The 25,052-nt window shown below is 42.9% G+C and overlaps 1 protein-coding gene across 4 annotated transcripts in view; it reads right to left on the reverse strand.

Annotated features, from left to right (window-relative positions):
* The window catches only part of ARHGEF9 (Cdc42 guanine nucleotide exchange factor 9), a 290,941-nt gene that overhangs the window by 31,595 nt on the left and 234,294 nt on the right, over window positions 1-25,052 (reverse strand). For all 4 annotated transcript variants that reach the window (XM_061598283.1, XM_061598284.1, XM_061598285.1 and 1 more), the window contains 2 exons: window positions 14,611-14,740; window positions 2,215-2,346 (listed from right to left, as the gene is read on the reverse strand). In XM_061598283.1, coding sequence (XP_061454267.1) covers window positions 2,215-2,346; window positions 14,611-14,740 — 262 coding nt within the window. The remainder of the gene's footprint in view (window positions 1-2,214; window positions 2,347-14,610; window positions 14,741-25,052) is intronic.

Below are 25,052 nucleotides of genomic sequence, written 5' to 3' on the forward strand. Positions count from 1 at the left end.
ATAATATACAAATGGATCAATGGGAAAATATGTGGAAAAAAGGTTTGAAATTTACATTATGTTATAATCTTAAAGAATTTTTTTATAAAATGATGTATCGTTGGTATATGACACCAGAAAAGTTGTCAAAAATGTATAGTAATGTTTCTAATGTATGTTGGAAATGTAAACAACAAGAAGGATCTTTTTACCATATGTGGTGGTCGTGTAAACAGGCAAAATTATTCTGGGCACAGATAGGTAGGATGATGCAAAAATTTTTGAAGATAAATATTCAGTCAAAGCCAGAATTTTTTTTATTGGGCTTTATGGGTAAACAAAAAGAAAAGAAATATGGAAGAATAATATTATATATGATTACGGCAGCAAGATTATTATATGCACAAAAGTGGAAAATGGAATCAGTACCAACAATGGAAGAATGGCTATTGAAATTAATGGACTTAGTCGAGATGGACAAATTGACATGCCTTCTCAGAGAAAAAACGACAGATACATTTCTTAAGGAATGGAAGCCTCTTTTGGACTTTTTGTTGAAAGAAAAAAATGAAATGATGATAATGGGATTTGACGATTAATCAAGATAGACCATGGAAAAAAGTGAACTTTGTATGTTTTAGGGGTCAAGTTTGATATATATTATGGACGGCGTTTTTGGGAGTCACGAAGATCAGGTCCTGAAAAAGCTGAAGAAGAGCCAATTTGTGTCCCTTCAAATTGAGACTGTCTTACCTCCGGAGCAGAGCATATCTAGTATAAAAAAAAACCTGGCTGTATGAAGTTCTCTGATCATGACTCATTTAAATGTTTTTTTCCTTTTCTTTTAATAATGTTATTTATTTAATTTTGAGAATTGCATTATTTTATTGATGTATGTATTGCTATATTGTATTATTGTATTTATATATTTTGATTGCTTTATTGTATGTACACCGCCCAGAAAGCCCTTGGGCTTAGGGCGGTATATAAATTAAATTAAATAAATAAATAAATAAATACCTATAGCTGATCTATAACAAATCGGAAGTCAAGTTTTTTTTCTTTTTATTTTTGTTGTATTGTTTTTGTTGTTTGATTTTGTTGTGTTTGTTTTATAAAAATTTGAATAATAAAAATTATTACAAAAAAAAGGAGTGTCTCAATTTGCACAAGATAAAACAATGGGAGTGAAATATATTCTAGCAAAATTCTAGATGTGCTCTATGTTTTTAATTGACCGTGCCCACCTTGCCTTAAATGAAGTGGTTGAAACATAGCAGGGTGAAAACATGCATTCTCTTTTTTCCAACAGCTAGAGTCATTGCTGAAGTAGCAACATATTGTAATCAGTGTGATTTTACATCAAATTGCAGTTTCAGTTTCGACTGTTAATGCACTCAAAATAGAAATAGAACATAACCTCCCATTTGAAACACAAAGGGCGTCTTCACCATCATATGACACTGACCAATAAAAAGGCATTGAAATTAATAAAAATAAACTTGACACAGATTTCTAGCATGAATAATGAGGGAAATAAAATTTTCTAGTTTATATTCTCTGTAGAAACATCAGAAACACAGGAAAGAAGCAAAGTAAGAACATCAACAAACATATAAAAATATAATTCTCCATCTTTGGAGATGGCAGGTATTGCCATCACTCACCATATGCTCAGAGGCACAAGTTACCAAATTCTTCCAAGCTACACAGCAAGTGGATTGGACTGTGCAAGACCAACCCAAATTGTGTTTGCATTTTGACAAATTTGTAGGGCAGTCCAATATCTCAGAGAGGAGGTCAGGTCTCCTGCTCCCCTGGTGCATTCACTATAGCTGCCCAATTTAAAAAGCAGGAAAAGTTTGATAGAAATATCTGTGGGCTATAGGTACATTTTTAAGCCACAATGTTTTTTGCCTATTAATGAATTATGCAAAAGTATGTTCTGTCCTCTTTCTATTTGTGTTGTTAAAGAAGGTATTTAAATGCACATTTTCAACATATTTTCACACAAAATACTCATTTCCAAACGTATTTTGCTCAATATCTCAAAATGTATTTTGTCCTTAAATACACACTTTAAAATATATTTTGGTAAGCTTTTTTGAGCTGAGAACTGAATCACAAAATTCAGAGAAGAGCAAAAGCAGACAGCCTACACATTATGAGATCAGAGAAGCAGATCAGATCACAATGGAATTCACAGGTCCTTCACACATCCCAACATTGCAATACCTTTTTGCAGAGAACCATCTGATGATCGAAGAGGAAAAAGACACGCTGCTGGCTTCGACCATAAGGCTGGTAAATCCAGGACATCTCCCCTGTGTAGATCAGCTCGGAGCTGCGATCCAAGATGTCCTCCCCCTAGAGGACAGGGGAGAAAATGAAAGAATAAATGATCGAGATGAAAAGTAGATCAAAGACTTCTCCATCTGGCCCTTGGGATTTTTCCCAGACTCCACCCCTCACTGGCCCCTTTCCATGCCCTCCTTCAGTGCATCTGCCTGGCTGGAATATCTCCTGGAACTGTGATCGGGCCTCTTGCTTGTCTGGATAGAAGATGGGTGGTGTGTGTGTCTGTAGAAATCTCTGACTTCTGCACGGCTGGAATGAAACCAACCTCCTGTACAAAGGTAAGTGTCATTGTCTGTTGCTCAACCTACTTTTACCTCTGTATCACTGCTGGCATATGGCCCCCAAAAAGTTGCCCACATAGGAACGTGGTTCTTGGGCTGTAGTTCTCCAAATGTTGCTGGTCTCCAGCTCCCATCAGGCCCAGTGAGGATGATGGGAGCTGGCATCCAACACCATCTGGAGGGCCACATGTTCCCCATCTCTGCTTAGACTGAACAGGTCTGGTAGAACTCTGGGGAGCAGCGGGGTGTGGTGGCTCCGATGTAAATGGGGCAGTGAATCTGCTGTTCAGGGTTTTAGCCTGAACTGTCAAGGAGATGTCCAAGGTGCTGAAAGCTGGAAACCCCGGAGTGGATCCACTGTCCCACTGACATGGGAGTCACCCGCTTCCACTGGCAAGGAGCCTTGGTTTTTGCCCTTGCCTGATAAAGAGAGCTGTACTTTCTGCCCACCGCCTGTTGGGCACCATCTCCTCCATATTTGCCAGGTCTAGCTCAAGCCCCCCCCACTCCAGGTCCAGCAACTGATCCCTTAAAAAAAAAAGGTTTCTCCATGCAGCAGCAGAGGGAAGGTCCCTCCAAACAGTCTGGAAGCAAAGTCTTCCCCAAAAGGCATGTCTTCATTAGTGCTGCGTCATGACTTATGACTTAAACTGCACTGTTGAAAAAAAATGGTGCCCCCCGGCTGTCATTTTATTTAGGGGTGGGGGTTGCAATGTCCCAGGAATAGGGCTGTGTCACATTGCTGCCTTGTGGAAAAGACCTGGCTGCTGAGGTGTTTGGGGATTTTCTTTTTTAAAAAAGGGAAAAGCCTTTGTTGCTACTGCCACTTTTTGAGAAATCCTCTTTGACCTGCAGGAATTTTAATTTTTTTTCTCCCACCCACCAAAGATGTATTGCCTTTTCACACACCCCTTTCACTGTCCCCCCTCCAAGACCCTCAATGTCCCTCCCCCCCAAAAAATATTCACAGCAGGCACAGCTCTAACTTCTGCTAAAAGTCTGGTTGGTTGAAAAGGCAGCACAAGAAAACAGAACGCTCGATCTTGGAGCCGGTTTTACTCCAGTTGTGACAGCTAAGGCCTGGGGACGCTAAAGGCCTCTGCAAACCCTTCAGTGTGATTAAACAGAATCTAAAGTGTGGCGTCCCTGCAAGGGATGCAGAAATGAGATCTAAAATGATTAGATTATGACACTGTATACATTCGGAGCCCAAGTTAAATGTAAAGTATCAAGAATATAAATAAAGGCATTCCAAGGTTCTGTTTGCAAACATTCACTGACTGGTTTACATGGAAAGTGTGAGAGTATTACTGCTCAAGGTGGATTCTTTGTGAAAAGAGAGGTCAGCATTATTCCTCCAAGACCCGGGTGATGTGCCCTGCAGCAATTAAGTTGGATGAAAGATACTTGGGGGATGTGGAGCCTGGCCTATAGGCAGATGCTCTGGGTCCACTTCTTTTATTAAAAAAAAATAGTGGACTGCCCTGAATATTCAGGCTTAAGGCTTCCTCTGCTCCCCAACACACATACACACGCACAGAGAGAGAGAGTATTACAGATGCCGAGAGTATTACAGATGCATTATTTCAAAGCAAACAGAATGCACAGCAAGAAGGTGCTTACAGCGGGAATATTCAACATGGGGCAATCTGATCTGAGCTGCTTCTCACCCAGTGACCATTAAGCATCTTTCAAATAATGCCTCAAAAACCATGACTCAAAACCCAAAGGGGACCAGAGTTCATCTAAGGACAGCTAGAAGGTAAGTCATCCACAGCTGTTATAAGTCCTGAAGCAATGTGCTAGAATGCACAAGGCTCAGTTTCCTTGACCCAGATGGTGTGCACCAAGTATAAATCTACCAGTTTGGTTTTCCCTTCCAACTCCCTAGAGAGGGTAATGCTTTGCTCAGTCAGTACTGGATTCTCTCCATGTCTTCTACAAAAGTTTGATAAAGATATTTTGGGGGCAATTAGGCAAAGGTTATTAGAGGCCATGAATGAGCAAAATCCATCAATGCCAGTGGGGGTGCTTTTTAGCGCACAATCTCTATATTATACAGCCTGCCCACTGTAGTCCATGCATTGGTAACCTTGAGGATGGATTGCTACAATGTGCTTTATGTGCTGCTATCCATGAGCCTGGTCTGGACACTGCAGCTGGTACAGAATGTGGCAACCAGATGGGGACATATGACTGACAACATGTGACACCATTGATAAAAAATCTGCTCTGGGTGGCCATATATTACCAAGCCATGTTCAAGGTCCTTGTATAAATTTACAAAGCCCTGAAAACCAAGGTCCAGGGTACCTCAGGGACTGATCTAAACCATATCCCAGCTCGATCACTGAGATCGTCTGTAGGAGTGCCACTGGTTGTCTCCTGAGTTGGTGAGGTTCATTTGACATTGACATGAAACCGAGTCTTCTGTGTGATTGGCCCACTCCTTTGAAATGCTCTCCCAATAGAGATTCAGCAGGCGCCTCCTATATTGGCCTTCAGATTCTTCCGGAAAACTTTTCTTTGCTGCCAGGCTTAACCAGACAATTAAGATAAATACCTTCTGTAAGAGTTAGTCGGTAATCTGTTTTAATTTTTAATACGGTTTTTATTGTGTATGTTTTCTATGAAATTGAAGTATAAAAGTATTTTTAAATAAATAAATAAGCAAGCAAGCACAGAAGAACAATGGGATAAGCTTGGCCAAAGGTCTTTGTGTCTGATGAAATGGCTATACTGGTAAACCTATGATCAATGGAAACAAAGGATCATCTTAATTGGTTGGTAATTAACCCATGCCCAGTAAACTGGTGGACCTCAGTCCTATGCAATGTTTGAGCCATCCCCAGCCCTCTCAAATCCAACAGGAATCCATTCTCTTCAAGCGGTCACTCGGGAGTCCAGCAACACACATGCTCACAATGAGAGAGCTGGTAGCTCAGTCACCTCCTTGCAGGGCTCATGCTCCATGCTTTCTAGGGGCTGAGGCCACTGAAGAAGTGATGCATGGAGGTCCTGAGTGCCTGTATCCTTTTTGCTGATGAAAGCTGTTAATCATCACATTCCAAGTGATGCCACAAGGCATCACTGCTCTCTCGCCCTCTCTGCATGACCAGGCAATGGAGGTGGGGAATGTGAGGCTATAAAGAGCCCTCAGATAATGGTCCAAAAAAGAGCAGAGGAAAGAGGAGGAACACCCAATGGCAGATGTATGGATGGGGAGAAATTTGTTTCAGTTTGCATTTAAAGGTGAATTTACGGAATCTGCACTTTTCAAAACAAAACACAGCCCTCCTTCAAAATTGATGTGTCTCCAAATTTTCCAGTGCAGTTCTCCAGTCAAGTAATGTGTACTGGAAAAAAAAGCATATTGGGGAAACTGCTTTGCAGAAATGTGTATATTGGGAAAAAGTGCATACAAATCTGTGTATATTAGGAGAAATTCAAATGAAAATGCTGTTGAATTTTCAGGAGGACAAAAAAAATGTGCAAACTGATGGGGAAATGTGGAGAACCAAACTTAAGACTGGAAAAATGAAAAACAGAGAAAGTGACAGATCCACCCATTCCCAGGCAGAAGTGGGTATTTTTGTATATATTACTTGGCTGCAGAAATGCACTAGGCACAGGGATGGCAAACCTTTGGCACTCCAGATGTTGCTGAACCACAACTCCCATCATCCCTGCCCATGGGCCATGCTTGCTGGAGATGATGGGAGTTGTAGTTCAGCAACATTTGGAGTGCCAAAGGTTCGCCACCCCTGCACTAGGGTAAAGTATGCATATGAAAGCTTTCTGTTTTGCCAGGCTTATGCATACAATTAAGAACATGCTTTTTTTTTTTGGTAACAATTGACCTTTCTTTTTATTGTGTTTTTAATGTTTTTAAATTCTATGGTGGTGGCTTGTTGTTTTAAACATGTTGTAAACCGCTTTGATGCTTTTAACGAAATAGCTGTATACAAATATTTTTATAAATAAGTAAACAATAAATGCATATATTACATACAAACACACATGCTATTAGGGGAAATTTCTGTGCAAAAATGTGTATTTTAGGGGAAAGTGCACACACAAAATGTTTCTATTAAGAGAAATTCACACTAAATTCAATGCTGTTGAATTTTCACAAACTGATGTGGAAATGTGGAGAACCAAACCTAAGATTGGAAAAAGGAGACACTGAAATTGACAGATTCACAACTGACAGATTCACCACTCCCTAGCCAACGTGCATTTTGCTCTCAGCTGTTTTGCATGACCAACATGCTGATGAAAAGGACTGTAAAACCACCTTCTCTACTCTCCAAAGGAACTGAGTTGCTTATTGCTGGGCAGAGAGAGGATATCTTGTCCTCCAGTTTTTTTTTTGGAAGTTTTCTTTCCCAATAAAAAAATTTTCATCTTCATTTTCAGGACACTTAAAAAAATTCCAGTGGGGGACTTCCGGGAAGGGTGACTTAGCCTGTGCCTGCTTTTGAGACGGGCTCCTGCCTCAAAAGAAGCTTATTCAGATATATCAGTCAGTTTTTTCTTTTTTTTTTGACTGATTAAACTTCTCCCGGGTAGGGAGAAACGAAGAGATTAACCTCAAAGCCTATTTTTGTTGGGACGACCAGATCTCATTAATTTATGGGACGAGGTCCAGCCGACGAAGGTGGGACGGATTTTCAACAGCAAGCTCTATCTGATAAAGCGAACGTTCACCTTATCTTCTAAGAGAGAACGCACTAACAGGCAAGCACCCTTCTTTCTATATTTTTCTTTTACTTGACTTAAATTGTTGCTGTTTAAAAGAGATTTGCCAGATTGATCAGTTTTTGACATCTCACTGGGGAGCCATAACTTCTCTCTGCTACGCACTAATTAATAGCTTATCTCTGTTTTTGTTGCAAAAAGCTGTCCTGGATTTGCATTCTAAAGATATACACAGAAGAGGGATTTCTATTCCAGATTTTTATTTTGAAAAATATTATACTGTTTTGAGACTACTCTCTTTTTGGTCTATTTTATTTTGACGAATCTGTTTCTTGACGATTGCCATTAATTGTTTCGATCCTGGGAACTGCATTTTGTTTACTTAACTATTGGAGAGATAAGGCTGTCTGCTCTGTTTATACTGTGATGTCACCAAGTTTGGAGAATTAACCCAATTGTTGCTGAAATAAGAAGTGGTTTTCCTATATTTTTCTTTTAAAATGGCAATTAAGAAAGTGGCTGAAAATCTGGAAATAACTATGTTTCATAAAATAATGGATGAGATTGAGATAATGAAAATTGAATTGAGTAAAATGAAGCAGGAGATTAAAGATATAAGGGTCCCTGTGAGAGAGGTGACCCTGGAAGGGGTCCCTGTGAGAGAGGAGACCCCGGAGATTGGAACAGGGGTCCCTGTGAGAGAGGAGACCCTGGAGACTGGAATAGGGGTCCCTGTGAGAGAGGAGATCCCGGAGATTGGAACCAACGTGGAACAGGAACAAGATTTGGAGTTTATGGACTTTAGAAATAAAATCTATTGTTTGGAACTCAATGTTATCTCTGAAGAAATGAATGAAGATTCTAGAGATAAAGTTATCAATGGCATGGATAATCTTCTGGACTGGAATGATGTGATGGAGCCCAATATAGAGAAAATCTATGGAATTAACTGCAGCCATGTGACAATGGAAAAACTTTTAAGAGATGACCCAGTGTATTTTGAAAAAAAGAACAGAGATATGATTTTACAGCAGTATTTCAGCAACCTATTCAGAATGGATGGCAAGAAAATATTTGGGATAGAGGTAATTCCCATCAGACTCTTACTATATGACTATGGCTTTGACAGCAAGATTATTATGGAATACTGATAATGGAAGATTGGATATTGAAATTACTGGACTTAACAAGACTACTGAAGATGGAAGATGGAAAATGGAACTAATAGAGATAATAGAACAATGGCTACTGAAATTATTGAACCTAACAGATTCTGATGTGATGGATTAATTGAAATGTTTATTTTGACTATGGTTATGACAATAAGATTATCATAATTAGTAATGAGATGGATTAATCGATATGCTTATCTGGAAAAAAAAATTGATAGATATATTTCTTAAAGAATTGAAACCTCTCTTTGACTTTTTGTGGAAAGAATAAAGTAATGTTTATGAGATTTGATGATTAAGTAAGATAACTACTGGAGGAAAGTGATTTTATAATATGACTTAAGAGACAGGATTGTTATATATTATAGACTTATAACTGATTTGATCTTTGACAAATGGGAAGTCAATATTTTACTCTTTATTTTTTATTTTTGTTTTTTTTTTCTTTTTTTCTTTTTGTTTAACTATTTTTGATTTTGTTTTTTGTCTTTGAATGTTTTATGATTTTGTCTTGTATGTTTTATGAAAATCTGAATAAAAATTATTGAAAAAAAAAAAAAAAAAATTCCAGTGGGCACAGTACGATTTTAAGTGTACCTGATCACTGCAAGGTGGCTGAGGGTAGCGTGTCTGTTGTTCTTTCCAGTAAACAGTTCTCTGGCACTCTGCAGCCTCCCCAGCTGCCCTGTTTCCTGATCTCAAAAAGTTTCCCTGAAAGTTGTTACCTAATGGGTTTCTTCTGGGGAAATGTTTATTGAGCATTTATCCTGATTTGTTTGCAGGGAGGCTAGATGACATCAGCTATTTCTTCAACGCCTCTTCTGATTTGTTTGCCAAAAGGCTGGATGACATTGCATCAAGCAAATGTTATCCCACACTTTCTAGTGCATTTCCCAGTCACTTTCCTTACTGCAAAATGTCTCTTTTTTGGAGGGGGGGGGGGAAAGCAGGATTGTTGAGCAAGAGCTCCAAATTAACTTGCAACCTGCAACTGAATCCCACCCAAAAATAGTGACAGTCTGGAAGTACCTAGGATGTCTTCCCCTGGGCTTTCATTGACGCATAGGCACCTGGGGAGGCTAAAGAGTGCAGACCACTGGTGAAATCATTTGCAGAATGAATGAAAAGAACACTCACAATCCCCTCTCGGCCACCTCAAAAATAAAGTTAAGCACGACAAAATCCCTGCACCCCAGTCATGAGAATTTCACCAAATTTAACTTTCCTCTTTGATCATTTCTGAATTCAATTACTTTTCTCATTAATTGATGGTCAAGGAAAAATGCAAGAGGATTTTTTCTGGCACCACGCCACTAGCATCATTCAGCAAAGCATGCCCTGTCCATGACTGAGCCTCCTGTGCTTTAATGAATGGCTGACGGTTTGATCAATGTTCTAGGTGATGGCAAGATCAGAATGAAAAGAAGTGAGTAGAAGAAATATCCTTTTCATCACCCTCATTTTTCATGCCCTCTGTCACTGGGGGAGGGAGGGGGGAATGAAAACAGCCTGCCTTTTCCTGCAGCCCCCCTTTTGAGTCTCTCCCTCCCCGGAGGTTATCATTCATCAGGCTGCTCTTGCTTTGAAAACAAGAAGTTTGCTGCATGCATCATATTTTTTATTCAATAATGATGCAGCATTAGGCTGCAGCCAGTTCTCATACGTTACATAATTAAGGGCACAGAGACTTCCATCAGAGGATCCATAAATAATTGGAAGGAATCTGAGCTAGAAGAAATTTAAAAGGACAGCACCAATTATATTTTTTCTACAGTTATTCATCTTTCAGTGAATTTAACATGATTGGAAAGTGCCAAAAATCACACCTCTGAGAATGAGAGTAGCAAGCTAAGTAAGGATAAAATGGGGGGTGAGCTGATGGTAATGGGGAGGACAAACTAGACTGATTAGATTATGGAACCCATCTAAGCTTCAGAGACCCATTTCTCAGACAGAATGGCTGAGTCTAAAGATAACTCTGGACTGGGGTGGGGAACCTTTGGCCCTCCACATGTTGCTGAACTACAGCTCCCATAATCCCTGGCCATTTGCCATGCTGGCTGGAGCTGATGGGAGCTGTAGTTCAGCAACACCTGAAGGGCCAAAGGTTCCCCACACCTCCTCTGGAGCCTGGCATGGTGAGCAGCAGGAACACTATAATCACTGATAGCAGAAGAGGTCTCACAGGTCTGTGACACATCATCATATATGGAACTCAAAAAGTGAATCAGTAGGGGAGTCTGATGACAGAAGCCAACATTTATACTGTATTGCGCTTGTGGCAGTGAAGCCTCAGGCACTGATTGGCTCAGCTGGTGAATAAGGCATGAAATGTTCAGTTGTTCAGGGAACTAAACAGTTTGCAGTCCAGCTTTTGGGAGGGAAGGGGCAGTTGTCTGTTTGGCTGAGATTTAAACCTCACACAGGGAAAGGCTGAGGAGGACTGGGAAGAAATCCCTGGACAGAAGGAAGCCTAAAGATGGGCTGGGAGGATGGATGCAAAGCCTGGGGGTAGGCAATGGGTGGACAAATCATAGAATCATGGAGTTGGAAGGGGCCTTGTAGGCCATCAAGTCCAACCCCCTGCTCACAGCAGGAAATCCACAGCTAGAGCATCTCCCGCAGATAGCTGTCCAGCCTCTGCAGAACCTGGGTGGACAGATGCAAAAGTGAACAGAGTAATGGACGTGAATCTGGACTTTGTATTGTAGCCTATATTCTAACTCCCCCTCTAGGATGCACCCCTTTGAGAGTTGGACAGTGAAAACAGTGGATAAGCGAAAAATCGACTCATTTGAAATGTGGTGTTGGAGGAGAACTTTGCACATACCATGAACCGTGAAAAAGACAAATAATTGGGTGTTAGAACAAATTAAACCAGAATTATCACTAGAAGCTAAAATGATGAAACTGAGGTAATCATACTTTGGACACATAATGAGAAGACATGATTCACTAGAAAAGATAATAATGCTGGGAAAAAACAGAAGGGAGTAGAAAAAGAGGAAGGCCAAACGAGATGGATTGATTCCATAAAGGAAGCCACAGACCTGAATTTACAAGATCTGAACAGGATGGTCCATGACAGATGCTCTTGGAGGTCACAGATTTATAGGGTCGCCATAAGTCGTAATCGACTTGAAGGCACATAACAACAACAATATGCAAAGGAACAGTGCTCAAATTATGGAGGAAAAGATATATAGGACTCTCATTGAAAGCCACAAACTACATCTCTTCTCTGACCCCCTTCCCACATTTCAATCCATTCCTCCTCCATCTCCTACTGTTTGTACTTCTGCACAATGGAGCTGAAATGAAAGAACTAAGGGTTGTGACCAACCAAGACATATCCAGATTAGAACCAACGGTATCAATGGACCTCTTGTTCTCTCTCAGTTGGTGAGAGATAGGGTCCAGAAAGGAAACTACACCCATCTGAGAATCCTCCAGGGAAGAGGTATTAGCAAATATATAGGTGGGAGTGACCATGTGTCCTACTTTGCCGAGGACGGTCCTTTATTTGAAGGGCTTTCCGATGCAACTCTGGTTTTAATATAAAGACCCGAAAGAAGGGAGAACGGAGGGCCTTGAAGTAGTTGGCACTTGGAGAGGACTGAGCAAGCACAGGGGGTCATCCATTCACAGTATTCCCCACTATGATGAGATGGGTTGTTTTTTCTATTTCAATGGTAATAATTAATTCTAAATGTGCATCTGCACATAAACATCAACATATGGTTTTTTAGATGATATGATATTAATACTGTGATTGTTATGAATATGTTGATATTGTATTTTATATTGTGTACATCGCCCAGAGTGTCCGTTAAGTCGGACAGATGGGCGACTAATAAATAAAATTTTATTATTATTAATATTATTCATATGCAAATGTTATGCAAACTGCATCCTATTTTGTTGCCTTTTTTGGAGATGCATTAAGGGTGCATGACACAGCATTCAAGTAACATGCTGGAATATTTAATGGGATTGTTTTATTGCACATTTTAATTATGGATGTTTACATTGTAATGTTTAAATGGGTTTGTTTTATTGTGTATGTTGATTACAGATGTTTATATTTTAATGCTTGTTACTGGTTTTTATACTTGTAAACATGCTTAGAAGCCTATTTTGGAATTCATTCTGAAAGGCACTTGGAAGATTGTCACCCAGAGGAGGGCCAGGATCTCTTCTCGATCGTCCCAGTGTACAGGACATGGAATAATGAGCTCAAGCTACAGGAAGGCAAATTTCGATGGAACATCAGGAAAAACTTCCTAACTGTTAAAGCAGTATGACAATGGAACCAACGATCTAGGGAGGTGGTGGGCTCTCCAATACTGGAGGCATTCAAGAGGCAGGTGGACAGCCACCTGTTCAATGGATTTCTGCATTGAGTAGGAGGGTTGGACTTAATGGTCTTATAGGCCCCTTCCAGCTCTAGTATTCTTTGATTGTAAATAATTCCTTCTGCTGATCAAACTCCCCTTGAGCAGTGAAATCTCTGCAATGGTCTGTGTCCACACTGTGACAAAAGAGCATTCAGAGAGGGTTCATCTTATTCTAGGATGGAACTTTGCTTCCAGCCACTCCCTTAATCTCAGAAGGAAATTTTAAGGAATTTGATTGTTCCTCTCACGCCTGCTATTAAATCAGTGGCTGGAATTTCTTTGCTTCGTGGCTCATGAAGCTGAGATGCATCTGCTGCAAGAGCCTCTGCTGCTTTTCATGTTGGGAGAGAGAGACTTAAAATGGACCACCTGCTTTGCTGTGCCTTTGTAACCATGTTGATGGCATGGACGTGATAACCATGATCTGCACCTGGTCATTATAACAATCATATCACTTTATGCAAGAAAAGGTACCTGAATTTGTTTATTTCCCTCTTTCCTTTTGCATTGTCTCTATTAGATTGTATGCCACTATTTTAAATTCATTTATGTACTTATTTTAAGATGTTTATACCAGCCTTCATAATATACATCCCCGGGCGGTTTACAATGCAAATTAAAAACAGGAAATACAGTAATACAGAAACAAATGTAAATAGAATAAGCACTAACAACATGTTTAAATGACTTAGTAAGTGACCCAGCAAGACTGCCAGTATTTAAAAAACATGTAAGAGGTTAGTTAATTTAAGAGGATAGTAAGAGGTAGTTAAAAAGCCTGGGAGAAGAGAACAGCTTTTCCTTAATGCCAGTAACAGAAGACACACCACATATGCATCTCTTTGCGGAGGGGGTTCTATGGCCGGGTGCCACAGCAGAAAAAGCCCCCTCCCCTGGCTCCCACCCACCTTATGGCAGCACATAGGCAAGCTGATGTGGGATCAGGCTCCTGGGGTCCCAAGCCACGAACTATTTGGTATGTTGGCAGAACAGTAGCCTATAAATGTTTTAAGTTAGTAAACCCATCAACCAATTATCATGTCAATTTCTTAGTCATTCTCACACAGAAGTAACCGTAATGGTTAAAATCGGGTCAGTCCAAGACATTTTGCTGCCAGAGGCAAAAGGTAAGATGTCCTCCCCATTTTCTGCACAGAAGCCTACCGTACCGACATATTTCTTTAACACAAACAATAGGAGTGCATCCTCTGCTATAACTGAGGGCCGACCACACTGCTCTGCCTGCTCCGTGCCTCTCAACATCTTGATGCCAGAACGGGCTGTCTCTCTCTGTCTAATGGTAGGCCCAGCCCTGAGTTGAAGGAATTGGAAGAATACACTAACAGCTGTAACTAATTGGAGTTTCCAAGGAGTCTCCAGAGACAGCCCCGTGAACAATGCATTGCGGTAGTCTAACCTAACGGTCACCAGAGCATGTGGACAAGCTGTCTGAACTCCAGGAGGAGCTGGTAATCAACAGGCAAAATGGTGCCTTATACTACAGAAGTTGCTTCGGGCTCTCAAGGTAAGGCCAGATCTAAGAGTCTGGAAACCAGGTCTTTTGGATAGAAGGTCACAGACTGAATTTGCAACTCAGAACCTCCTATGAATGGCTCCCTGCAAAAATGCAATGCCTGGTTGCCTGGAAAATAAGATGTCTGATCTGATGTGAACCATCCTACTAAGCAATGGAAGAAAACTACTAGACAGTGTCCAACATACCTCCCAATCCAGAACTGAGGCCTGCCACTGAGCAATCTTGTCAATGTTTTCCAGCCTCCTTTTCCTCTCGTTTATCTGCTGGGTCACATTCCGCATCACGGCGAGGGCTGCAGCCACGTACCTGTAATCGCTGGGAGGAAGAAGGAACGCAGCATGTAACACGACACAAAAGAAAATGCAAAGAGGGATTTTTAGGACCTTTTGTTTTGATTTGTTCATATTGCCCCACAGAGTTGACTCCATTAGAGACTGGTGCAGCACCTTGGACAACTCCTCGAAAGTTTGGACTAAAACCTTGAGCGGATTCACTGGTCTACTCTGACAGGCGGAGGCTGTCCAGGGTTTCAGGCAGGGGTCATTCCCATCATCTACTACCTGATTCTTGCATCTAGATTGAACCTGGGACCTCTTGCGTGCAAAACATGTGCTTTTTGAATGAACTGCGAATGCCATCCACTGTGGCCTGCCTTTACTAGCACACTCCTCAAGCAAGGAGCTATTCCTTGCCTATCATGCAGAATCATCTCTCCAGCTGTGGTCTCATTGCTCATTTGGATATATTCAAATCCAGAGCTTGCTGGCTAGAGCCAACAGAGAATACACAAAGAGTAACTGATCTTGCACCCCTGAAGACAGAAGAACAGAGCCCAACCAGTTTAGCTGTGTTGTGAATAAGAGGTTTGTCTGTGAGCCATCCTTCTTTTGCCTCCTGGGCATATGTGTCTGTGCACACATACACACCTGTGTGTAGAAAAGAGCCTCCTGTCAGGAGCCAGTAAGGCGAATGAACAGTCTTCTGAAAAAGTGGTGGTGGAATCAATGTTATTGATTTCTGCCTTAGGCTTCACTTTCCATTCCAAGAAACCTTAATGTTCACTGCAACTGGAGAGACAGACGGGTCCAGCTGCCATCTTGGTGTCACCATAATCTATGATTAACTCAGGGCTTAATATTGACTGCTGACTACTGAGGAAAAAATGAAGAAAGCTGCTGAGCCAACAAGACCCTATGCTTCCTGGTCAACACTGCACAGCTGCACTGGCCAGGACTCAGGGGAGTTCTAGGGCAAAATATCTGGAGGACCCAAGGATGGGAAAGGCTGCTCTGCAGGGTCAGTTTCCTTCTTAAGAGAAAGTCTTCAGCCCTGGCTATGAAGCTGAGAACAACCCCGGATGCCTCCTTCACCATTCAGCTCCTTCCCCAACAGAACAGTTTATTTCCAGTCCATTTTGCATGTGTTCTCATTCACAAATCCTCTCAGTCCTGTTTCCGCACAAAATTTCACATTCTTTTTTTGTGTATTTCCTTCACACAGTGTGCATTTTGTATGCATTCTACTCTGAACTACACATTTTATATGCATTAGGATATGTTTTGTGAGCCGAGTACTGTACTGCAAAATCCAGAGAAATGTGAAAACCGAAGGATAGCTGCGTTCCGATTCGTGTACTAGTCCAGGACATAGGAATGAGGGAGACATTTGATTCAGTTCACAGTTAAAAGTGAATCTACCTAATTAATACCTCCTGAAACAACACAGTAACCAAAATACATCCTATTTGCTGGTAGGGATGAACAAATCTGTCTGTTTCTGTTTCTCTTAATTTCTCAGTTTTTCCAGTTCTAATTGCTCAAAATATGCACGTATTTGTATGCAGTTTTACCTAATATGCACGTTTTTGCAAGCAATTTTGTATGTTTGTTTCACCAACGTATGCATTTTATGCATGCTTTACCCTAGTATGTGCATTTCTGTACACACTGCTTGGCTGGAGAACTGCATTGCAGAATTCGGAGAAGTGCAGATTTTGAATGATTGCTGTGTTTCTGTCTGCACATTGTTTTGGAAAGTGTGAATGAGGCAGGTTTGCCTTTAAATGCAAAGTGAATTGAATTTCTCCCCCGTGCCGACTTGCAGCATCCTCTGTGCATCTCGACACCTGCCCTGTGCAGAATGTTCCTGTGTGCATGTCAGCTTTAAAGGAGTTGCTCATTTTAGCACAGAGTTTGCACTGGCCTCCTACAAGCACCTGCCATGTTCCCACTCGTCATTATGTCACAGAAATGGCATGCCAGTTCCTGCCAACCAATATCCATGTTATTTATGGGTTTGCTGCAACCACCCATACTGCTTTTGCACAGAGATGACTATGGCAGAGGTGTGTGTGTACGTGTGTGTGGGAGGACAAGATGGCGATTGGATAGGGGCTGCGTTCTGAGCACAGGGAGGCTCATATCCCAGTGGCTGGTGAGGCTGCAGGTGGCTAGAGGAGGTGGCGACTGTAGCCCATATAGGAAACCAGGGCCAAAGGCTCTATGGTTGCGGAGTACAGCTAATCACAAAAGAGACTGACAGGTCAGAGAGGAGAAGGCAACAACAATCCGCAGGTGCCAGGCCAGTGGTGGCTGGTAACTCCATGTCAGTGGGACAGTGGAATCTGCTTTGGGTTTTAGCCCAAATTTTCAAGGAGCACCTTGGACAGCTTCTTGAGTTTGGACTAAAACCCGGAGCAGACTCTGCGGCTCCGCTGACATGGAGCCACGAGCTGCCACTGCACTTGGCATAGGTGGCTCAGTAAGTGAGAGAGGGTGGTAGGTCTTGGAGAATTCCAACTGCCACTAGCCCTAGCTAGCTTGAGTCAAGAGTGAAGCCCATGGTCTTTGTGTGCCACTATTATGCAGCTTAATGAGGAAACAGCCATTTTCCTCATTAGGTTAGGGTGATGGTCTTTGATCTGGTAGATCAGAATTCGAATCCCCACTCAGTCATGAAGCTCACTGGATGACTTTGGGCCAGTCACTGTCTCTCAGCCCAACCTACTTTACAGGGATGTTGTTAGGATGGGGAGGGGGGGAGAAACAGGTACACCACCTTGAGCTCCTTGGAGGACAAGCGGGCTATAAATGTGATAAATAAATTAAGCTTTGTACCTCTCCCATTCACTATTATGGGGAACTCTAAAAACAGCTATAATATTTTTTCTTTGAAATTTGCAGACATAGTAGCTGCACATGAATGGATATATGCCACACAAATAGGCTGAGAGTTTTGTTGTGGGCACCTTTAACGTCTCCCCGACCCCAAAAGGAGCTGTCCATACCTTTCCCCCCCTTCTTTGGGGAAGGACTGCATTAATTGTGCAAGTATATTAGCCCATTCTGAGGGGATCAATCCTTCCAGATTTCAGGAGGATAGTTGCAGTGATTTTCCTGCAAGGGCAGCCTTTACTTTATTTTATTTTATCTCAATCAGGATTCAGCTTTGGCCCCCGAGCTGAATCAGCTTGGGCCAAAGAATGCTTTTTTCTCCATGATGTGCTCCTGAGTCAGGGTCTGAACTGAATCTTGTGGGTGGTTCATGCCCATAATGGAGAAGACGGGTGGGGAACCTCAGGGCCATGGAAAGAATGTGGCCCTCCAGAGCCATCTATCTGGCCCTCAGGACTCTCCCCTGGGCCACACCCTTTCCCCAGCTCTGATTTTGCACCCTTCTTGGGGCTTTTTTTACCGGGCTGGACTGTAGTCCTTGAACTCTGAGGATGTCTCTTGCTTGTGCCTGGATGGAGAATGGGGGGGGGGGCGGTGAGTGTGCATAGAAAACAGCCTACTGTACAAAGTAAAATTACAATAATTGCTCCACCCCCTTTTGCCTCTGGCTCTGCCCACCACTGTCATGTGGCCCCCGGAAGCGTGCCTAGAAGGGAATGTGGCCCTCAGGCTGATAAAGTTTCCCCACCCCTGCTCTACAGGGTGACTCTGCCCTCACACTCCGCTACTCCTGATCTTGTCCTGCCTCGCAGGCTGGCTTTTGTGGAGGAATGGAAACCTGGAGCACGGTGACATCACATCACACATCTTGCATTTTTAGATGTCGGCAGGAGGGAAAGGGAGACGATGCATGGCTGCCGTTCTTGATGGCAGCCACATATGCTCAACACCTAGTTCCAGCCTAATGCACTTGTTTTCAGGTTTTATTTTTAGAAGAGTCAGTATAAATGGGGTCTCTCCTATATCCATTTGTTAATGAAATGAACATTTGGAAACAGGGCTCAATGCTTTAGCTGAACCAGTGTAAAAAAAAAACAGATGAAAAAATGTCAGAGGAGAGGGGGCGGATTTGGCCAGGCCTTCTGGATTAATGCTATGAAATTGCTCCCTGGCTTTATATGGGCAGGCACTGAGTTTTTCCACAATACTTAATTGGGAAACATGGATGGGGCTCTTTGCCAGCCCATCCTGTGCTAACTGGGGTTTGAATAACCAGAAATCTGGCTTCCAACCCAATGCCTTGGATGGCAACTCGTGCAGTAAATGTGCATGTTTGGAAGACTAAAGAATGATTGCCGTAGGAAATGGCTAAAAGTAGCTATGTGAAATCAATGGCATTAAAAGTCCCACTCGCCTAGATGATCACCATTCAGAGCCAGCTAGGACTGTCTGGTATGATGCTCAGCCGTTCCTTCACTATTGGAGCCAGGTTGTCAGAAGTGATGGGGATATCCCTGAGTGGACACAAACAACCTGGCCGATGCTCTTGGTTTAGATCAGGGGTGGGGAACCTTTTTTATTGTCTGCCCCCAACCCCACAGTCCAGTTTTGGCAGGTGGGTGAGACAACCCACCGGCCAACCATCTGATGTCATAATGTTGTCAGGTGAGTGACACGTGAATTATCCCACCCACCTGTCAAAATCCCTTGCATTGCGGTTCCCAAGTGGCTTGACAGCCAGCTGGTTGTCAAGCACTCAGGAACCACAGTGCAAAGGCTGTGCTGGCCCAACGCCTGGCAAAGTGCCAAGTACAGGGTTGACAAAGCTGCCGATTGCAGGGATTGCTTATTAGGAGAAATTCACACTAAAATGCTGGAGAATTTTCATGAAGATTTTTTTTTAAAATAATGAAAATTGGTGCAGAACTGTGGAGACCTGAAGACTGGAAAAATGAGAAACGGAGAGAACCAAAATTGACAGATCTTTCCATTCCTACTGCCCATCGACTTGGACACCGATTCTACATGGATCAGCAGTGCAATCAAGTTCCTCATGTTCCCCGTATGATGTCAGGTGTGGGTAGGTGGGCATGGTTTGGGGAAAGCAGCCTCACAGGACACCTCTAGTTTAGATATCATGGCACATCAGTATGTGAGAGGGAGAGGCTGATATACAGCCCACTGCCACCACTGGAAGGCTTTCCTGTCTTTCCCATGTGCCCACAAGTATGCAAACGTAACCAGAGTGTTGCTGTGAATGCTTGTCATAGGCTACCTTTCTGAGCAAAGCTCACCCAATTAAAGATGGGGAGGAACTAGTTTGGTCCACATTTTGCAGTGGATTGACCTGATCTGACACTCCTGAACCTGGCTTGCTAAACCTGTCCTAGTGGGACTATGCACTTCTACAGATTTTGTAGTGTTTTTTTGGTGCACAAGCAATACACATTTTATGTAAATAATGCATGACAAATGTGTACTTTTCTGGTGAATGTACTGAAAAGCATTGAAAAGAATTGTTTTATGTAAAAAATGTGCATCACATATGGAAGTGTGCACAAAATGAGTCCAAAGGGATGGAATGCCACACAGTGGGATGGAACAGCATGCAATGGCTTGCAATTAGATGGAACGGACCTAGGGACGAGTGCAAGCAAGACTGAAATGGGGAGGAAAAAGCTGCTCAGCCCACCCTTATCTCCAATGCAGTTTCCGTGATAAACATTTCCAAAAGATGGCAGCAATACAAAATACAAACACACCGTATCTCCCTATATGAGCCTGCCCGGGCCCTGAGATCTTCAGGAGAGGCCCTTCTCTCAGTCCCAACACCCTCGCAAGTGCGATTGGTGGGGACGCGAGATAGGGCCTTCTCGGTGGCTGCTCCTAGGTTCTGGAACTCCCTTCCTAGGGAGGCACGAATGGCCCCCTCCTTGCCATCCTTCCGTCGGCAAGTAAAGACTTTTTTATTCCGACAGGCTCTTGGGATAGGTGTTTAGGATTGGGCTTTACAAGGCTTGTTTTATTGTTTTATATTATTATTTGTATTATTTTAAATTGTTTTTAGATTTTTAAGTGCCTTTTACGGTTTTAAGGTTGTACATAGTTTAATTGTATTTTAATTGTATGTTTTTCTATGTTTTTAACTACATGTAGTTCTATTTGTAAGCCGCCCTGAGTTCCAGTCTGGAAAAAGGGCGGGGTAAAAATAAAGTTTCAATCAATTTCAATCAATCAGAATAATTTGTGTAAGTATCCCAGCCCTAAAAGCAAAATAAGCACACAATAATAAAACACCCACCCAGCCCAGTATATAAAATCCAGTTTCCCAGTTCATTCATTTCACAGAGCAGTATAGCCAATGTATATATATATATACACACATACACAGAAGGCCACGTCAGCACCTTGGGAATAACAACTTGGGAGCGGAATTGGTCCAAGTTCCTGGTGAAGTTTAGACTTATGGCTCCGATCCTTCCCTGCAGGGGTGGTGGACAGATTAAGATGGTCCGCCCCCGGAGCCTAATGGAATCCACTGGATTCCTGAATGCCCTGGGGGAGGTCCCAGTAGATAGAGCAAGTGACCCTGTTGAAGCCCATGTCACACTGTGGAACAGCGAGGCACGTCAGACTCTTGACACAGTTGCCTCCGAGCGCCCTCTCCGGCATTATGGAGCCCGGTTTGCACCTTGGTACACCAGTGAGCTAAGGGCAATGAAACAGGCTGGACGACTGCTAGAGTGCAAGTGGCGAAAGTAAAACATCATAACCGTGCCTACTGTGTGGCGGTGAGGGCAGCAAAGAAGGCCCACTTCTCTGCCTCCATTGCATCCTCAAGTAGCCGTCCAGTGGAGTTTTTCTGTATTGTCAGGAGTCTGTTGACATCAATTCCAGGAAATGGCACTTTGAGGGTAAAGTTGCTTGCCTCTGTAGCAGGCTTGATGCCCCCTCTACATCTACTGTAGTCCCCAATGAGGTGTCCAGTGCAACGTCTGCTGCAACTTCTTGGGAATGGTTTCAGTTGATGCGGCCTAATGATGTAGACAAGGTGATTGCGATGATGCAGCCAGCAACGTGTCCTCTCGACCCTTGCCCTTCTTGGCTTATTAAAGCTTGCCGAGGGGGGTTGACCGAGTGGATCCAGAGTGTGGTCAACGCATCATTGTGGGAGGGAGTGGTTCCAGCCGCCTTGAAAAAAGCGGTGATCTGACCACTCCTGAAAAAGTCCACCCTGGACCCATTAGTTTGTGACAACTACCGACCTGTTGCAAATACCCCCTTTTTAGGGAAGGTGATTGAGAGTGTTGTGGCCCAGCAATTGCAAGTACTCTTGGATGAAACAGATTATCTCGACCCATCCCAGTCTGGGTTCAGGCCTGGTTATGGGACTGAATCTGCCTTGGTTGCCCTGATGGATGATCTTTATCAGGAGAAGGATGGGGGAATGCGACACTGTTATTCTTACTTGATCTCTCAGTGGCTTTTGATACCATTGACCATGGTATCCTTGTGGGCCGACTTGGTGAGATGGGTATTGGAGGCACTGCTTTACAGTGGTTCCAATCCTATCTCCAGGGTTGGTCTCAGAGAATAGCATTGGGTGACTGTCTTTTGGCTCCCTGGCAGTTGTGCTGTGGGGTGCCGCAGGGTACCATCTTGTCCCCCATGCTGTTTAACATCTATATGAAGCCGTTGGGAGCAGTCATCAGGAGATTTGGGGCGAGGTATCAGCAGTATGCTGACAATACCCAGCTCTATTTCTCCATATCATCTGAATCGGGAGAGGCCGTGCAAGCCCTGGACCGCTGCCTGTACTAGGTGGGGGGCTGGATATGGGCCAATAAACTGAGTCTGAATCCTAGCAAGACGGAGACGCTGTGGGTTGGTGGTTCCCAAGTTCGGATAATTGGTCAGTTGCCTGCTTTGGATGGGGTCGTACTCCCTCTGAAAGAGCAGGTCCATAGTCTGGTGGTGCTCCTGGGTCCATCTTTGTTGCTAGAGGCCCAGGTGACCTCTGTGGCTAGGAGTGCCTTTTACCAGCTTCAGCTGATAAGACAGCTGCGGCCGTTTCTGGACCGAGATAGCCTGACCACTGTTGTCCACGCACTGGTAACCTCCAGGTTGGATTACTGTAATGCGCTCTATGTGGGGCTGCCTTTGAGGTTGGTCTGGAAGCTACAGCTGGTGCAAAATGCAGCGGTGAGACTGCTCACTGGGCAGGGTATCGCCAACATGTCACCCCACTGCTGAAAGAATTGCAGTGGCTGTCCATTTGCTACCTGGCCAAATTCAAGGTTCCAGTTTTGGTGTACAAAGCCCGATACAGCTCGGGACCAGGATACCTGAAAGACCATCTTATTCCTTATATACCCAGTCGATCACTGTGCTCTGCAGGTGAGGACCTCCTTCAGATACCATCTTATCAGGAGGTTTGTTCTGTACAATGCAGGAAACGGACCTTTAGTGTGGCGGCACCTACCCTAAGGAATTCCCTCCCCTTAAATATTAGGCAGGTGCCATCTCTGCTATCTTTTCGATGCCTTTTGAAGACTTTCCTCTTTCAACAAGCCTTTTCAGTTGAGACCTATCCCAGTCTACGTCTGTGTTAGAATTGCTTTTAATATGTTTTCTTTAATAGTATGTTTTTAACCCTTTTTCTAAAGATGTTTTTAAAGCTTTTTTAAAAAAATGTTTTTAATGTTGTTTTGTTTTAATGTATTTTAAGGTGTTTTATGATGTTTTAAAGTGTTTTTAGCTTTTCTGTTTGCCGCCCTGGGCTCCTGCTGGGAGGAAAGGCAGGATTTAAATAAAATAATAAATAAATAAATAAGTCACTCTGGATAAGAAACAATGGGCAGTACTTAACTAAGCCCTACTCAGAGTAGACCCACTGAAATGAATGAACCTAAGTTAACCATGTCTATTAACACTGATGGGTCTACTCTAAGTAGGACTAGCATTGGAATACAACCCAACAGATGTAAATTTCCTGTGACAGTTACAACTTTACATCATTCAGAGAAAATTGACCAAGCCAAGTAGTAATCAAAGCAAAGACAAAGTACTGCTCCCTAGTTTTTGCTAGCTAACTTACTTGCCCCCCCCCAAAGTAGAAGACACAGACCTTACCGTTATCCATGTATCTATAATTAGATCAAGGTGGCTAACCCATGGTCTTCCAGATGTTGTTAGACTCAAAAGCCCATCAGCCCTGGCCAGCATGGCCAAGAATTATGGGAGCTATAGTCCAACAATGTCTTGAGAGTCACAAATTAGCAACCTTTGATCAATCCACATCATTTTCCTTGGGTCTCTCCTCTTTTCCCGCAGTCCCTAGCTTCCAACTGCCCTAACTGAATCGTCCACTCATATGGAAGCTCTATTATCCCCGCAGCCAAGCAAACAGAATGTTGCCCCCCCTCTTCTTTCCTAATAGTTAACATATCAGTCTGCCTGTTTCTGATGTTCAGGCTATGTGTGCCGTTCCTTATTCTAGTCCACAAACGAGAGTGAGGTATCAGAAAGCTTGGGGAATGCCAAGGTAGGCAGAAACAACAACAACAATATCCTTAGGAAAAAAACTTTGCAGGAACGCAACCCCCTAAAAGCCCAGTGAGGACTGAGCATGCTCAATAGACACAGAATGCTGACTGAGTGTTGTGGGGGGATGGTAAACCAGGGGAGTGGGAATTGAATGGATTGATTAGAACCCTGAAGGAGCACTCTATGCTGCAACATTGTGTTGCAGGTCAAACTAGCAGTTTCTAATATATTTCATCCCATATGTCTTCATGTATAGACTTTATCTCTCTCTCACACACACACACATTCATTTTTCTTTCCTATTTCCCAACAACCTTTGTTACAACACAGGAAGAAAAAAAGTCAAGTCCTTTTGGTAAAGATCCCTGAATTGAATGACTGGCTCACTGATATTTCTGTTAAGGCTGGTAATTTTACTTGTTAGCTCTGTATTTTACTGCGTTGGGCTTATTGAACTTGACTGTTTTATTGTAAATGGAACAGAATGCTTTAATGTGTGCTTATTGGTTAAACTGTGTATCTGCTATTAATGCAAGCTGCTTTGGGAAGGCTGGCTTAACAGACTTTGAAACAAATAATAAAATAAATTAAATAATCCATTAAATAGAATAAAATCTAATTACTCGTATAAAAGAAATGATCTCTCTTACATTAATGTGTGCCTGCACGCCTACACACGCGTACATAGAGAGGGGGCTGCGGCTCAGTGGCAGAACATGTGCTTTGCATGCAGAAGGTCCCAGGGTCAACCCCCGGCATCTCTAAGTGGGGCTGTGAGAGACCCCTGCCTGAAACCCTGGAGAGCCACTGCCAGTCAGTGTAGGAAATACTGAACTAGATGGACCAATCACCTGACTCACTATAAGGCAGCTTCCTATGATTCCTATGAATCTCTGCACTGCAGGAGT

Source organism: Rhineura floridana, chromosome 16, assembly GCF_030035675.1.
Source record: "Rhineura floridana isolate rRhiFlo1 chromosome 16, rRhiFlo1.hap2, whole genome shotgun sequence".
Lineage (NCBI taxonomy): Eukaryota > Metazoa > Chordata > Lepidosauria > Squamata > Rhineuridae > Rhineura > Rhineura floridana.